Source organism: Chiroxiphia lanceolata, chromosome 13 (assembly GCF_009829145.1).
Source record: "Chiroxiphia lanceolata isolate bChiLan1 chromosome 13, bChiLan1.pri, whole genome shotgun sequence".
NCBI classification, from domain to species: Eukaryota; Metazoa; Chordata; class Aves; order Passeriformes; family Pipridae; genus Chiroxiphia; species Chiroxiphia lanceolata.
This window is the reverse complement of record NC_045649.1, coordinates 460769-476291: the sequence shown is the minus strand read 5'-3', so window position 1 is coordinate 476291 and position 15523 is coordinate 460769. Positions and strand designations below refer to the sequence as shown.

The following is a 15523-nucleotide window of genomic DNA, read 5'->3' as shown; positions in this document are numbered from 1 at the left end:
ATCGCAGAGTGGGAACTTGGGTGGTTCTCACAGGCACAAAAGAACATCCACACACTTGAAAAGATTAAAAAATATTCAGACTGCAGGCACAGGAAAAGCATCTGGCGAAACACTCAGTCTGGCAGAAGTTTAAGGAGTGAAAATGAGGTTGGTGAGTTTAGAAGAGCAGCACATCTACCAGCGTTGCTGCTGGAATCCTTGAACTCAGCTTAACTTGGTTTGTAGTAGGTTTCCAATCAGTACTTGCATGCAAAAGTGGAAAATAGCAGAGCAGCAGGTCCTCCTTGGAGTATGATCTGAATCCAAGCAGAACAGGCTGCAGTGCCATTCAGACAAGTTCACTGTGTGAGTTACAGCTCTTTTGGACAAGTCAGGAACTCACCACTTTCCACTCCAGGTAAAGACCTTCTTCTGTGTACAGCATATAGTCAATCCTCCTCCCGTTTCCCTTCAGTGATGCCTTCCTCCCTTTTTGACTGGAACTGTGGTTCTTGCTGGTGGGATAGACTAAGTATCCTTTTCTTCCTTCTTCACTTTCCAGCACCCTATTTCATTACAAAAACAAAACCAAGCACTTTAAATGGTTTGCTCATTCTGTCCACCTGTGCATTACCCTGGTTTCTCTCCAAATCCCCAGTAAGGGTAATCCCAGTTCAAAAGGACTGTTAAACTTGTAAAGCACATCTTCTTCCAAATGTTTTCCAGTATGAGGCTGTCCTAACTGCTGACAGGGCTCTCAGAGCCTCAGGGCAGGCCTGGCATCAGTGGTGCTGTGCTGGTGGAGCCAGGAGCAGGGCCCTTGCCTGCCTGCCACCAGCAGGGTAGGGCAGCCCAGAGCCCCTGCACTCATCTCCAGTGTGGCTGAAACTGTTTCCTGGATTATTTTCATACAGACCTGAGCACTTAGATACAAACCTCTCCATTCTGATCTGAGCAACTCCTTCTGAAATGACCACCAGCTTTACAGACAGGGTATGGATGAGAAAGGGTTTTCAGGAGCACCTTTGGGCATGTGGTGGTTGGTTTTGAGCAAGCTTCAGCATCAGATTACTGTGTCTTGGACCCCAAGCCTCACTTCACTAGAAATGACAGCCTAATATGTTTGACTCCTGTATGTGACACTCTCCAAATTCCTCCACAGGGATGGACTTAACAGGTGTGTTAGCACTGCCCCCACCTTGAAAGGAGATGACCTGGCCCAAGACCATCCACTGAAGCACTTAAAAACCGAGAACTGGTTTTCTAAGTACCAGTCTCCAGGCAAATAAGATGCAGCTCTCCCATTAAAATTTTTAGTTTGAGTGCTTAAACCTGAACAGTAGGTTTTATAGAGAAGACTATTAAGGCCTCAAGCAACTTGATCTAACTCTGAAGTTATCCCAGCTTTGAACACGACTTTGGATCGGGAAGTGCACAAAGGCCCCTGTCGCTCCATTTTTATAGGTAATCCTGTGTTTTGCTGTTGTGTTGGATTTCAAAAGAATCTTGGCTTACCTTGTGTTCTCTTTCAAAGCTGTACCCAAGAGCACTGAGGGTGACAGACACATGGAATGCCAGTGCCTGCCCGTGTCGGGGTGTGCAGAGGTGACTCCAAGCACAGCCAGGGCTGTGTGGCACAGCTGTGCTGCACAGGGACAGGCTGGGCTGTGGTTTTGCTTTCTGGCTTAAACATAAACAAACCACCTCCTCAAAAACCACTTTCCTTTACTTACCTGCCAAAACCTGAGCTCAGGGTTCTGTGGTTTCCCTTGTAAGAGTTGATTACGCCATTAAGCAACATCATCAACTGTCGCAGGAGAAACACTGAGCCATGAACTTGGGTCCTGGCAGGTACAAAGCCTTTAATTTCACCTTGGAGAAAAATAAGATATTTTTGATCACCCAGTTTTTGAGACTTGACTTGGATGGGTTTTATGGGGTTGGGTTTAGGAATTTTTTAATGCATGAACGTGAGAGTACAGGATGAAGGAATAACAAGGGACAAACACCAGACTCTCATGGTATGTTTTAATGTGTGAGATTCAATTGGCTTCTTTGTCAATTCTGGTCTCTTTGGAAGGACCTGAGTGGTGGCAGAGGGGCACTGGCTGCAGGTGATCAGCTCTCAGGAGTGTTATAATCTGTAAGTTTGGGTCAGTTGATACATACGAGAAGCACTTAATGTGCCTTCAGAAGGTAACGGACAAAATTCTGATCAGACAGTTATTTAATCAGAACTTTTCTCAACCTCCTCTGGACTTAGTGAGGTATTGAAGGTTCTTAGAGTTTACTGTAATCAGTTTCTGCAAGTAAACTCTCTTTCATGTGTTACTTGGTTTTAATAATAACTCACAATAAATTAGCTTACTCTCTGCACCCTATTTGCAAGACGATTCTACAAAGAGCAATTGCAAATGGTTCACTTCCTTAGATTGCTTTTCTAGGCTCAAGGAACCAAGTTCTTTGATGGGACTGACCTCTTTCAAAAATTATATTTATATTTAGCAAAGATAATTAAGTAACAAAGTAGAAGAAACTGCTGATTAGCACTGCAGTACTACTGCAAAAAAATCTTACTTGCATTAATTTAATAGATGATTTTTTTTTAGCTTCAATTATGTCTTTATATTATAAAGTCTGTGGATCCTGGATATTCACTTAACCTGCACAACTGCTCACAGAAGGAAATGTTCATTTCAAACACACGAAGGAAACAAATTGTAAATGTGCAGCATCTGCTGCTGTCTCAAACTGGTACTGCTCTGCACAGGAGTTTGCTCTTTGTCCCTACAGGAAGCAGACACAAGTGTGGACATCTGGCTCTGCTGTGCTAACAGTTCAACACTAATTGAGTGAACAGAATTAATTATGACTGAGTTGCTCAACTAAACCTGAATCTTGTTTCTTAGCTGTGCTGTGCTCATAGGCCTGACTCTGTTCAGGTTCAGAGATGAAAATGGGCTTGGAGATGACAATCACTTTGTGAGATGGGATTATTTGTGAGCATTTCATGAAGCCTTTCTGAGCAGAAGCTTGTGTGGTTTCCAGCACTGTGGCAGGGCCCAGATTGTTACATCTATCTAATTAATTGTTCTATAATTATCATTATTGAAAAATTTGAGAATGGATCAATTTTAGGCAGTACCCTGGTTTGCTGTGTATATGAACAATATTTCTTAACTAGACAGTGCCCCACAGCTACTGTGCTATTTACCATTTAAATGTCTTTAAAGCCCAGATTCCATTAATTGCTTTACATTTCCCTGAATTTCCTGGCATTGTCCTGTTTCCAGCCCCGTGCAGAGTCAGGAGGGCTCCTCACCCTCCCATGGAAACGAGGGCTGCTCTCATACAGGAGCACATGGACATGAAGTACCCATGCAGAGCCCTGTTTCCCTGCAGAGCTGCAGGAAAAGCCAGTGGAAGTTATGGTCTCATAGAGGGTTTTTTCATCAGTGCAAAAGAATTGTAACACATTGCAGAAAACCAAAAGGCACACTTAGCAGGGAAAAAGTCTTACGTATATTCTGTTCCCAAGGCTCAGAATATTTTCCAGTTCTCACATCCTGAGGTGCTGTACATACACAGGGGTAGCAGAAGTAATATTCTTAAATCCTTCTGGATCATTTGATGGCTCCCTATCCAATCAGTCCTATTTGTAGGTGGAACGTAATCGCTGAATACAAGTAACTCTTCAGGGAATAAACTACAATCCCCCGAAAGTAATTTAGTGACACATTGTCTGAAAAGCCCCCTCGGAAGTACAGGGTTTATTTGGGTTTGTTTCTTTCATTTTGGGGGTTTTTTAGGTTGTGCTGGTTTGGTTTTTTTTGGAACCATAAAATGGAATGTTATATCCACACAGAGATTTGCATTTGCAAACTTGATTGTAGGGCCAAATCATCTTATTTTTGCATTCCAGAAATCCCTTTCACATGTACCAAATTTATGTTTTCAACATATGAGTAGAACTGCTTGGAAATGTTGCAAGTTCTCAAATGTGCAAACTGGGACTTGCTGTAGCAAATCTTTATTTTGGACATAAACTAAGCCCAGATCTGATGTCTAGAATTCTGTTTGTTCAAACTGATACAAAGAAAACTTCAGGGGGTGACCTCACCTAACCCGTTCAACCACGTGTCCATCTATTCCACACAGAGGTAAGTAAAAATGCCAGCATAAACTGCCTGTAATGGACCACTTCCATTATGTGTGTCAACAGCAACATCAGGACAGACTTGCTAATTCAAATAACTTTCCCTCTGTAGTATTATTTTGGTAACAAACAGCTAGAACATCCTTTATAGTTAGTCATGATGATAATGTATTTAGTCCAGTAAACTCCCTTTAAGGTAGAGAAGGTGCAAAAAGGATTGCTACATTCATTAAGTACTGCTCTAAAATTTACAAAGCTTATTAATTTCTCTCCACTGGAATATTGTTTAACAAACAGTACAGGTATTCAAGGAATTTATCCTAAGACTTTGGCAAGTTAAGGTTTTTTTGTATTTTTCATAACTCCACTAGCTCAAACCAAAGACACCTGTTTTTCAATATCAAACACTCCTTAAAAGTAATGCTGCACTAGTCATCACTGAAAGATGTTAAGCCACATTCCTAGTTCTGTCTGATGTGCTATTTAATTGCTCTGTCTGATGTGCTATTTAATTGCTCTCTGTACCTGTGAGCTGGGGGGTTTAGGTGTATTCAATTCTGCAAGCTTTCTAAATGGGTACTGTAAGCACGAGTTGGGTTGGGGATGGTGTTTTAAACTTCATGGGCTTTTTATCTGAGCAGAACTACACTTCCTTTTGCTGCAGTGAGCACAGAACTGGCTGCCTGCAGAAAGACTTTCAGACAAGCTGCCCACCCACCCTTTTTGGTAGTGCCTGGAGTTCTTGTCCTGTGGGCCTGTCCAGGCAGGCCCAGCTCTGGAGACACACAGACACTGCAGCTGCTCTCAGCTCCTCATCCACTGCAGCCAACCCTTGACTTGGAGACACAGCCACTCTTCCTTTCCCTTTTTCCTCTTCCCCAAACACCCTCGAGTTAAACTTTGTCTTCCAGTCCTAAACTACCCCTCGATTTGTGAAATGGTAAATAGCAAGCGATGAACTCCCTTTTTACATAACTGTCTAAAACATGTGGAAAGATTGGGAAATGCTTACTTCTGCAGGTTGTCTGGGGTGCACACTTCTTCATCATATAATCCTTCAGGATCCAACAAGGTGCCTGTGAACAGAAAGGGAGATGTGACTGCCCCAGCATTGCTCCTGTGCTGCACTGGGGAGGCTCCCAGAGGCACAGCTGTGTAAAGGCAGGATCTGTGGGGGAGAGAGGGACTGCTCTGACTGAGAGCATGTTCTGTTCACTGCTCCTCTCCCCACACCTCCCTGCTCCCTGCCCCCTTTCAAAATGTTTCCACCCTTCCATTTTCTCAGCTCTGCTGTCTCTGATTTGTTTTTCTGTTACCACAGAGTAAAGTCCCATTATTAAACAGTTCCACTTATCTTTAGCATCTTCATAGTTATCATTGCTGCTCTAGAGACACTATTAATTCCTGATCTAAAACTTTATCAGGTTCAACTGAGTTGCACCAGGAATTAATACCTCGGAGTTCCATAAAATCTTTTATAATACAAAATACAATACAAAAAATACAAGTTTGTAGTGGTGTTGATCTGCTTTGTTACATCCTCACTGACAGTATTTATGGAACACCAAATGGAACATTCTGATCAGAAGCTGCAGGCTTTCACTGCAGGCACACAGTACAGAAACAATAATTTGGCTTCCTCCCCCCCCCAGGTAATCTAGAGATTTTTTTAGGAGCAGGATAGGTGGGGGGAGACACTCAGGTACCTTGAGACGTGAGCTCTAGAATGTGCACTGCAGTTTGAGACCTTTGGCTCTTAATTATAATTCAACAACGTACGTTAAGGTTTGTAAAATATATGTTACAAGTCTTTGTTCTCCACCAAACTCTTACTGCCAGTGAGCTGACCTGCCTGCTGCCTGAGCTGTGTGTGACAGACAGGAGTGTCCCCCCCAGGAGTGTCCCCACCCCAGGGCTGCAGAGCTCTTACCGATGGCCCAGGGCTTGTCCTCCCCAGGGCCAACCCGACAGGGGTCTTTGTAGTGTGTAAACAGAGAGTGCTGCTGCTCCAGCTTGTCATCTGCAGGGAAAGAACAACCCTCAGAAAAGTCCATCAGCTGCCAGTCCTGAACCTGTGCCCAGCTGTGTGTTCTGCACCACAGGCTCAGCAAGGCCCCGTTTCTCCTCCATAAATACCCAGGTTTGATTTGAGCCAGTTCAGCAGCAGCTTTACTGCACAGCAGGATCTTGCCTTGGCCAGAAATCCCAACAAATGCTTGCTAATAACAGTGCTTTCCTACCAAGTCTCTTCTAGGAAAGACCTTTCTGATAGTTTTTAGCTCTAAACTGAAGTGGAAGTTTTCCAGTGTATCTCCTCCCACTCCATTGCATTGCCTACATTGGTACCAAACCCTTGCTGGGATGGGTCACCCAGTGGACAACTGGGCTGCCTTCCAGTGGCAATCCTTTGCCATCTCCTTATTCAGTCATTAATACAGCTGACTGTCCTCCAGCTGCTGCATCCACACCAGTTCAGCTGTCTCATCACATCTTTCCAGCTCGCTCTCAATCTGGAGAACATCCTCAGAACTGCAGGGAGATTGAAAAACTATTTTGTCAGGGAATCCTGGAGTTGTGGCAGGGGATTGGAGGACTGACCCTCCCCAAAGTTTGCCAGGTGGACAATGCAGAGAATTGCTTTTTCTGTCTGAACAGCCAATTGGCTTGTTTAATGTTTATGGAAAAGTAAAAGATGAAATCTTTGCAATTTTTTGTTTGTCCAAGTTTTCCCTTGTTGTATCATATGTCAACAGAATTTCCCTGAAAACCAAGACAGATTAAAAATGATTAATTTGCAACTGGGACCATGATAAGTCACAGCTGGTGACACAAAACTTTACCCATCTGATTGGAAAGCTTTTTATCTTATGCTAAAAGGTTTAAAAACAAGTCAGTCCAAAGCAACATGACAGTAAGCAACTGTCTAATAACATTTCCACTGTGTGAATTCTCTGTATGAATGTTGCCATAATGTTCTGTAAAGCTGAAAACTGAGTTACAGAAAATTTGTCATCAGCATAAGGTCACTCATGGACCTGAATATCTTCGAAAACTGTACTGTCAATACAACTAAGAATAGAAGCTTGGTATTCACCAAGACATTAATTAGCTGCTGTATCAGTCTGTGGAGTGGGAAAGGACACAGAAAATCATAAAGAGAATTACAGGAAGCTGATTAGTGCTTTACAAAAACCTAAGATGTTCAATTAACCTATAATGCTAGAAATGTCCCTAAAACAATGAGTAATGTAAAAATGGAGGAGAGAACTTTGAAACACTGCATTAATCTTGCTTAGCACATAAGGAAAGAAAGCAATCTAAAAGTAAAAAATTAAATAGCCAGCTTAATTCCAGTTTCCAGGCTGAGTGCATTTTAAAGGGGAGGGCAATGTAAATAAGTGCCAGAGATAGCAAAAATAAAATAAGTTTTTATAACTTGCTTTTCAACCCTCTTTAGCAGTAGTTGCAATGTTTATAACTATTATTTGCAAAAGCAAATAGTTGGGTTTACCTTTTATTTAAAACGACAGCTCAGAATTGCACTAGTTATACTCTGTGCTTCTTGTGCAAGACCGTGGGTAGGGAGCCAGAACTCCTCAGGTAGAGAGTCCTGAGCATATGTTCTGCCTCCCAGCTTGGCTCCCCTCCCTCCCCATCCCCTTTGGATCTGGGATCTGCCTGGGCACTCTCCCATTTGTTGTGCAGCAGCTCATTTATTTCCTTGATGGACACCTTTGCCTCCAGGCCACTCCACCCCTCCCAACGATTGCCAGTGAAAGGGCCAGACCCCAGCAGGCTTCAGTTTGTGTCCTGCAGCTCCTGCTGCCTCTGCCAGCACTGCTGCTGCTGCCTCTGGGTCAGTCTGGGCAGCAGCCTGGGCAGCTGAGGGGCTGCACCAACCCCTTCCTTTATCCTTCCTGCAGCCCCTCAGCACTCCCTGCACTGCCTGGGCAGCTGAGGGGCTGGCACTGATCCCTTCCCTCCTCCAGCCCCTCAGCACTCCCTGCACTGCCTGGGCAGCTGAGGGCTGGCACTGATCCCTTCCCTCCTCCAGCCCCTCAGCACTCCCTGCACTGCTGCCACTGGACTTTATCCTAAGGTGTGTTTGTCCAGCTACAGCTTCCTGGAGCCACTGCACTTCCTGATCACCTCCACGTGCAGGAGGGATTCTTGTCCCACTCAGAGCACTTGCCAGCACCTTCTCAGACCATTCTGAGTTTACTTTGGGTCATACAGTTGGGACTGATTTACTTCTTGTACAAATGTTGGAAATGAGTGACAGAAGGGCTGGGGTTTAGGCTGATGGTCTTTTCTACTCAATTAAATGTTTCTACAACTTTGCTAAAATCCTCCATTTCAAGTGTCTGATGCAAATAATGAGATCAGAGGTAATAGTGGGGGTTTTTAGATAGACAGTGCTTGCTTTTTGCTTCTTAAAGTTGTTTTTGGTGCAGTTGTTGCTCTCTGCCTAAGTTACCTGAGGCTTCTCATAAAGACCACAGAATTCACACTGGATATTGTTCCACAAATGCACCTGGTCATCCACAGGCCCTGGTCTAAATTGCTGAATCCCACCTGGAATGCTGCAGCCCCAGCTCAGCTGTGCAGTGACCCCTCCTGTCCCTGCCCTGGGCTCTCTCTGGGGCAGCACTTCAGTGACACAAGAGCCCCTTCAGCCCCAGCCAGGCTGGTCCATGTGCCAGCTCCAAACCAGCAAAGAGCTCTGGGATACACAGACACAATGCAACTGAACTGTTAACAGAGCATAACATTTATGTTTGGAAAAGGCTTCTATTTCTGTGAACTCACCACCCATTAATTATGGTTTTGTGGAGTTCTTTTTCTAGTACCCTCAGCATCCAATTAAAGGAAAAACCAGACTTAAAATTTCTCAAAATAAAAAAACCTGAAACTACATAGAATCAGTTAACTTTTTTCCAAGACTGATTCAGCAATGTTGAGTTCTCTCTGCAGCATTAGTCTCCTATGTCTGTGTATATGCACTATGAAACTATTTTTAACTGCATGAATGTACTTTTTCTCCACAAAAGTCCCATAACGTACATGTCTCTCATTAGTAATTAAAACTGTAGAACAGTAAGTGTCTACCTAATTCAAGTAAAGCTAAACCACTGTATCTGTCCTCATTATTGCTACATAAGTCACAAATTATTGCTCTTTGTGCCTTAAAACCCATCATGCTTAATAACTCCACAGAGCTCATGGGATGAGCCAAGCAGAGTAACTCACACTCACAGCTATTTTAGAAGATTTTCCTTGCAAAAGCCAGTCTCAATACACTGCTGTAGTCCACAGGGATCAAGAACATTCCTATTCCTTTCTGAACAGGCAGACACCAGGAAAAGGCAAACCTTGTCTTACCAGAGGAGCAGTTATCAAAGTTGAGATCTCCACAGATGACATCAAAAGCCACCAGCTCCTCTGGATTGGCTGTGCTGGAGGAGGAGGTAGATTTTCTGAATTCAGACAGCCAATCTTGAAGCATATCCAGTTGCTCACATCGAACAGTTGTGTCTCCTGCAGCAAACAAAGACACCAGTAACCAAACAAGGAGTGGGCCCTCCTGGCAGGGACTCAGCCACGGGGGAGTTGCTGAGCTCTTGGCAAACACCCTGAGGAAAAGGCTGCAAGGCAGAAATGGTGGCTACTGGTGCACTCAGAGTAATGAACCTGTTACACAGTCATGAGGAACCACACTGAGGATGATTCCAGTATCTCCTTCTGGAACCAACCCTCCCAGGCTTGCCTGAAGAAATGAGAAGACAAGGCACCTGTGCTGCAGACAACCAGCCCAAAGGATGATGTTTCCAGCCAGAGGAGGAGCTGAAGCATTACACTGGTGATCAGGAATTTAGAGTTAAAATCCTACTTCAGACAAAACTAGACAGTCTGTTCTGGGGTAAATCACTTCATCTTGCTTTGCTTTCTAATTTTTAAAAATGAAAAGTTTAACTTTCAAGTGTAAATAGTACATATACATCAATGGTAAATTCAATTTACTCATCCTGTAGTAGTCCATCTGAGGAAGGGTTCTATTTGTGTTCAAGTAAGAATGCCTGAACTGGAAGTACTTTTTCATAATTTTAAATGTATGTGTTAGATACATATTTAGATAGGTAGGAATTCAGAAATAAAGAACTGGATTCTTTTCACCAGGACAGTGAAAAGAGTGATATAGGAGTGATATGAAAGGGCTGAGATTGATTGGCTGCCAAATAGTTTTTGTTTGTGAAACCATCTGACACACAAAACAGCTCTTTAATTACAGCAACTAACCACACTTAACTTCAAGAACATTAGGTGACATGAAGTCTAATAAAAAATTATTACTGTCTCTCTTTTAAAATGATTACACCAAAAGCTTGATGTGGGGAAAGGAGCAGAAAGAGATACATTCTAGAAATAATTCTTTACCATATTGTCTTTCCTTTTCTTTTGTATTCACTGTACTGATAGTTAATAGTTATCATTTTGCTTGTTTCAGACCTGAAAAGATGTATCAAGCCAGAGCAACATTACTTTTCTTCAAAATACAGAATCTGTTTTCAAATACCACAATCAGAAGGAAAGCAGCTAACCCAAAATTACTTATTCTGAGTAAATTTTATTTTAACTTGATTTACTACTTTGTGCTAGATATTAAAAAGATGTAAAACCTAATTAAAACATCAGTTACATATGTCTGGAGCTGCTTCCAGTGGCCATTATGGAGCTGGTGAATATTGGAGTCTACCTGCACACAGTTCAGTAATCACTCATCTCAACTGCAGCTCTCACCAGCACTCTTTAGACTTTTCAGATGTGATCTCTGCAGCACAGTCACTACCACTACAGCCCTGGGCAGGCTTGGGTTCTCAAAAACATCTCAGGGCAGGGGTGGGGGAAAGGTGTTAAAGCAACAGTTAAATACAGACAGAAATGTTCAACCAAGCATGGCTTGGTACAATGCTAAATAATTTAAATATTGAAAAGAACACGACCAGGGAAAGAGAGTTTTAAGTAGGTTCTTAAACTGACTCATCTCTTTAGGCTGCTAATTCCAACAGCAAATAATCTGATTTTTTTTTCTGCTTGTGCTATTCCCAGCAAATCTTTAGCAGCTGGGCTGTAATATAAAAGCAGACACAAAATGCTTCCCAGATCTATCCCCCAACCTGCAGTTTCTAGTGACTCAGGTTCACACTGTACACTACTCACACAGCTTGACACAAATCCAGAGCAGTGTATTCTTGGGAAAACCCCTTGCTATGACAGCACAAGAAAGCCCCACAGTGAAGATGCAGCCAAACAAAAGCCCAGGAAATAGGTCACATGGAATAAATGCAGCCCGGAGCAGGTGACACTCACACAAAAGGTGTGCGTGACTAACACAGACATTCAGCTGAACCAGAGACAGCAAAGCTCCAGATTCACAGCAAAGCTCCAGATTCACAGCAAGGGTGAGCCCGGGAAAGAGACCTCTGGAGATCATCCAGTCCAGCTCTCCTGTTCCAGCGGGGTCACCTACCACAGGTTTGTCATGAACCACGTCCAGGCAGGTTTCGAACCCCCAAGGTTGGAGGACAATCTCTGGGCAGCCTGTTCAGTGCTTGCAATTAAAACCATTTTCATTTGTTTAAATGGCATTTCAGTTTTCCCCCTGTCCTCTCATCCCATCACTGGGCCCCACTGAGAAGAGGCTGCTCCCTCTTCCTCACACCCTCCTATCTAGTATTTACACACTTTGACAAGAGCCTTCTCCTCCTGAAGCTGCCCCAGCCTTCTCATTCCTGGTGAAACTTATTCAAGTTAATGGACTGTTCTCCTTGTGAAGCATCTCAACAGTTCTCTCCTCTCTCCTCCTGTTCTCTCCTCTCTCCTCTCTGTACTTTCTTCTGGCTACCCTTGTTTCCTCAGAACGGAGCTTTTAAGCACGGTGCTTGTTAACGAGGATGCAGTAACATCTTGTTCCCCACAAAGTCCCAATTACATAAATTATTTAATTTTCTAAGACTGGCTTTTACATCCCTGAACAGTCAAGGGGTTTTTTTTCTCATTTTATGTGAATTATCTGTCATGGCTTCACCAAGAGGAGTAATTTAAAAACGTGGCCGTTACCACATGGGCATGAAACTCAGGCAGCAACCTGGTACAGATCAGCTTGAGGAATGCAGCAAGGCCACTTAACTGAAACACACCACGGCAAAATTCTCCAAAATAGAAAACTCTTGAGAAAAACAAGAGACAGAGAGACAGAAATACTTTAGGAGGATGTTGTGTCTGATAACATGCATAATTGTTACTAAAAAGGCATTAACTGCATAGTGACAGACATCTCTCCCTGAGGATGCTGAGCCTTTGTAACAGCACTGTCCAGCACACAACCTCAGGGCTCTCCACAGGTAATCAGGAGCCTTGGAGCTCTAGAAACAGAGGACTTTCATCTCTCTGTAGCAGAAGTGTAGAACTTGTGTAACTCCCAACAGTTATGTTCAACTTCTTAAATGTTCAGACAGAATCACTGATCTGACTGACTGCCACCAGGGATTAACCAGAGAATACAGATTTGTCCTAATTGCTATGTGCTCTTTTCCTCAGTAACTGGCCTGGAAAAATGCACATAATTGTGTTGTGAGTGCTTCCTGCAGTCAGCATTTCCAAATTCTCTGAAAGTTCCTTTCAGCTTCAAATTTTGTGGATGGATGAAAGGGTAATGTGGGAAACCTCAGCCAGCATGAATAAATACTTCTCCTTTGTTAGTTGTAGAATAATCATACTTGCCCTTTCCATTCACTAAAATGCTTAAGTGAAACTCTGGATTTAGAACTGCAGGCAGGTACTATACACTGGGGGAGAACTGTTCTGTCCTACTCTGAATGACATTAGAACAAGCACTATGGTGGCAGGACAAAGCAGCTACAGGCCTAGTCAGAGGAAATTAAAAGGTCCAGTGGAGGCACTGGTGAGCAATACGGGATGTATTGGCAGGGAATCTGGGGAAGAGGAGCAAAAAAACCTTGTAAAGTGTAGGATGTAAAGCCTAGTTAAAAGGAAAAATTGTTTCCAAGCCACAAACCAAAGGCTTCAGTTCAGCCATGAGACTGGCTGTGTCACACCTGACTGGTGCAGACCCCTGCACTTGTGACATACTTAATCCAGGGGAGCTGAGGAAACAAACCAAAGTAAGAACAAACCACCCACAAAACCAAAAGAACAACCCCCCCCTTTTATTCTGCTGGGTTATTTTGAGCTAGGTCAGGTCCCCACCCACAGCACAGCCTGCAGGGGCCAGGGCAGCACCCTGAGAGGAGGGACAAGGTAAGGGCAGGTGCCATGGTGGGGACAGTTCAGAGACCTGTGGAACCACTGCCTGAGGGTGCTCAGCATGGAGTTCCTCCTGATGGCACTGCCACAATTCTGAACAGAGAGCTTGCTCAGGGCTGAGCCCAGTGCTGAGCTGAGCTCTGCTTCAGCTGGGTGAGAACCTGAGCCTGGTCCATTCCCACCACACCCAGAAGAGGCCGTGCCCAAGGTTAGGAGACACATCCCCAGGCTCCAGCACTGGCACTGGGGCTGCAGGAGCTGGAGGCTCACTGGGTATTGGTGGCTGGGTGGGCTGTCCCAAAGCCATGACTCACCAGGACCTGGCATGTGGGTGGATTCAAGGCAGCAAAACCTGCCCAGAACATTAATCACTGACTAATCAAAAGACATAAGAGAACCATGTAAACCTAACAGCCCTTGGAAGATAATTACATCAAGTCTCATTAAAGGATCCCTTCACCTCTTGAGGAAATGCAGCCATTTCCACAGTGGGAAGGAAGAGCTGCTTCAGAGCAGAAACCCAGCCCAGGCAGAGAACTGAGAGGGAAAGCCACAGCTAACTCCAAGGTTTCTTGAAAAAGCTGAGGGTCAAGTCTGAAAAAATAGTACTTGCTCAGAACAGAGTTGAGCCATCACATCTCTTGAAAAAAGCATTAATAGCTGGTCCCTGATAAGCAGTTGGATCACTTCACTTTATACTCAAAGAAGTATCAGAACTGTCAAGTGTAAGTTTGTGTATCCTAAAGGGAAAGCAGGCTGTGCTCAGCCATGAGATGATTTAAATGGCTGACCTTTGAAACAGTGCTAGTTTTTATAGATACCACATCTCTACATTGCTGAACTGGGGTGTTGGGATAACTTTTTAAATGTGTGAAATGCTATGAATTAGATGATGCAAATCAGAAAGCACAGCTCTGCCAAACTTAACAAATGTTAGTTTTCCACTTCATTACAGAAACAAATATAATATGTCTAAGGACAGACTCTTAAATCATTGTCTGCTCTATTTCAATGTATTTTGAACCAGATAAGCCTAAAAATGCAAAGCATGAAATGAAAGATTGTGTTTTACCCTTGAAGAAGCTTTAGGCTGACTTTGAAAATAGAACATTGCTTCCCCCCCATCCTCTTCCTCTTTAATATTTTAGGGATTTCACAATCTGGTTATCAAGGACTAAGAATTCAAGACTAGGAAGTAAAAAGGAACAGGACTGAAACTAGAAATAAAAACCAAAGAACCGAAAACTAAACTAGAACAGCAACAAATCTCAGCTTCAAAACAGCAATCTCACAGTGCATTACCATAAGTTAAAAATAGAAAAGCAGAGAAGGATGTTACATTGTTAAAAAGTAGCTGAAAAATTCATTAGTCTTTTTTAGAACTCTGCAGTGTCTCTAATGCACTTCAGGGACTGGCAGGTTTGTTCCCCAGTTGCTCTGTGACTGAGGCAGTGGCAGGGCAGCAGCACTGGCTGCCTGGCAGGGGGAACCAGGACATGCCCAGCACGGGTGGAAGCTCCACCCTTCCCAAAGTCTGACTGTCCTGCCTGGCCCTGCAGCACAGGGCTGTGCCCAGGCAGCCTGGCAGGGCTGTGCCTGCTCTGCAGCACCAGGAGCACAAGAGTCACAGTCAGATTAAGGAAAATGAAAGATACCCACACCTCTGGCTAAATTAAATTCTGCTCATACACAAACTAGAGGGTTGTACATTTGGCTTTTATTACTACACTAAGTATGAAACTGCTTTTAAACATGACCAAGAGACTTTTCCAATGAGTGTATTAACCTGCTAGTCATTTGAAATTTGAAAGTCAAAAAACAGAGAATTTTGGCTTTTTCCATCAGAAATCAGCAACTAGAATAACTGTCCCAACTTGTATCTTCTGATTATCCCCTGATTATCCAATACAAAGAAATTTTGGGTTATATGCTACTACTCACAGTATGAGTTAAATGCTGTTGGGTAACAATGATAGTGATGTATGTCTAAAATAAAAGTATTTGGTTAAGAGGGAGCAAAGAGAAGAAAAGCTCTCGAGGGATATTTTTTGTTTGTGTCCTATG

At 43.4% G+C, this 15523-nt stretch overlaps 1 protein-coding gene across 8 annotated transcripts in view; it reads right to left on the bottom strand.

Moving 5' to 3' along the window:
* Positions 1-15523, bottom strand: part of SMPD3 (sphingomyelin phosphodiesterase 3) — an 86831-nt gene that overhangs the window by 3436 nt on the left and 67872 nt on the right. For all 8 annotated transcript variants that reach the window (XM_032700896.1, XM_032700903.1, XM_032700897.1 and 5 more), the window contains 4 exons: positions 9518-9673; positions 6066-6155; positions 5148-5211; positions 383-545 (listed from right to left, as the gene is read on the bottom strand). In XM_032700896.1, the coding sequence (XP_032556787.1) occupies positions 383-545; positions 5148-5211; positions 6066-6155; positions 9518-9673 (473 nt within the window). The remainder of the gene's footprint in view (positions 1-382; positions 546-5147; positions 5212-6065; positions 6156-9517; positions 9674-15523) is intronic.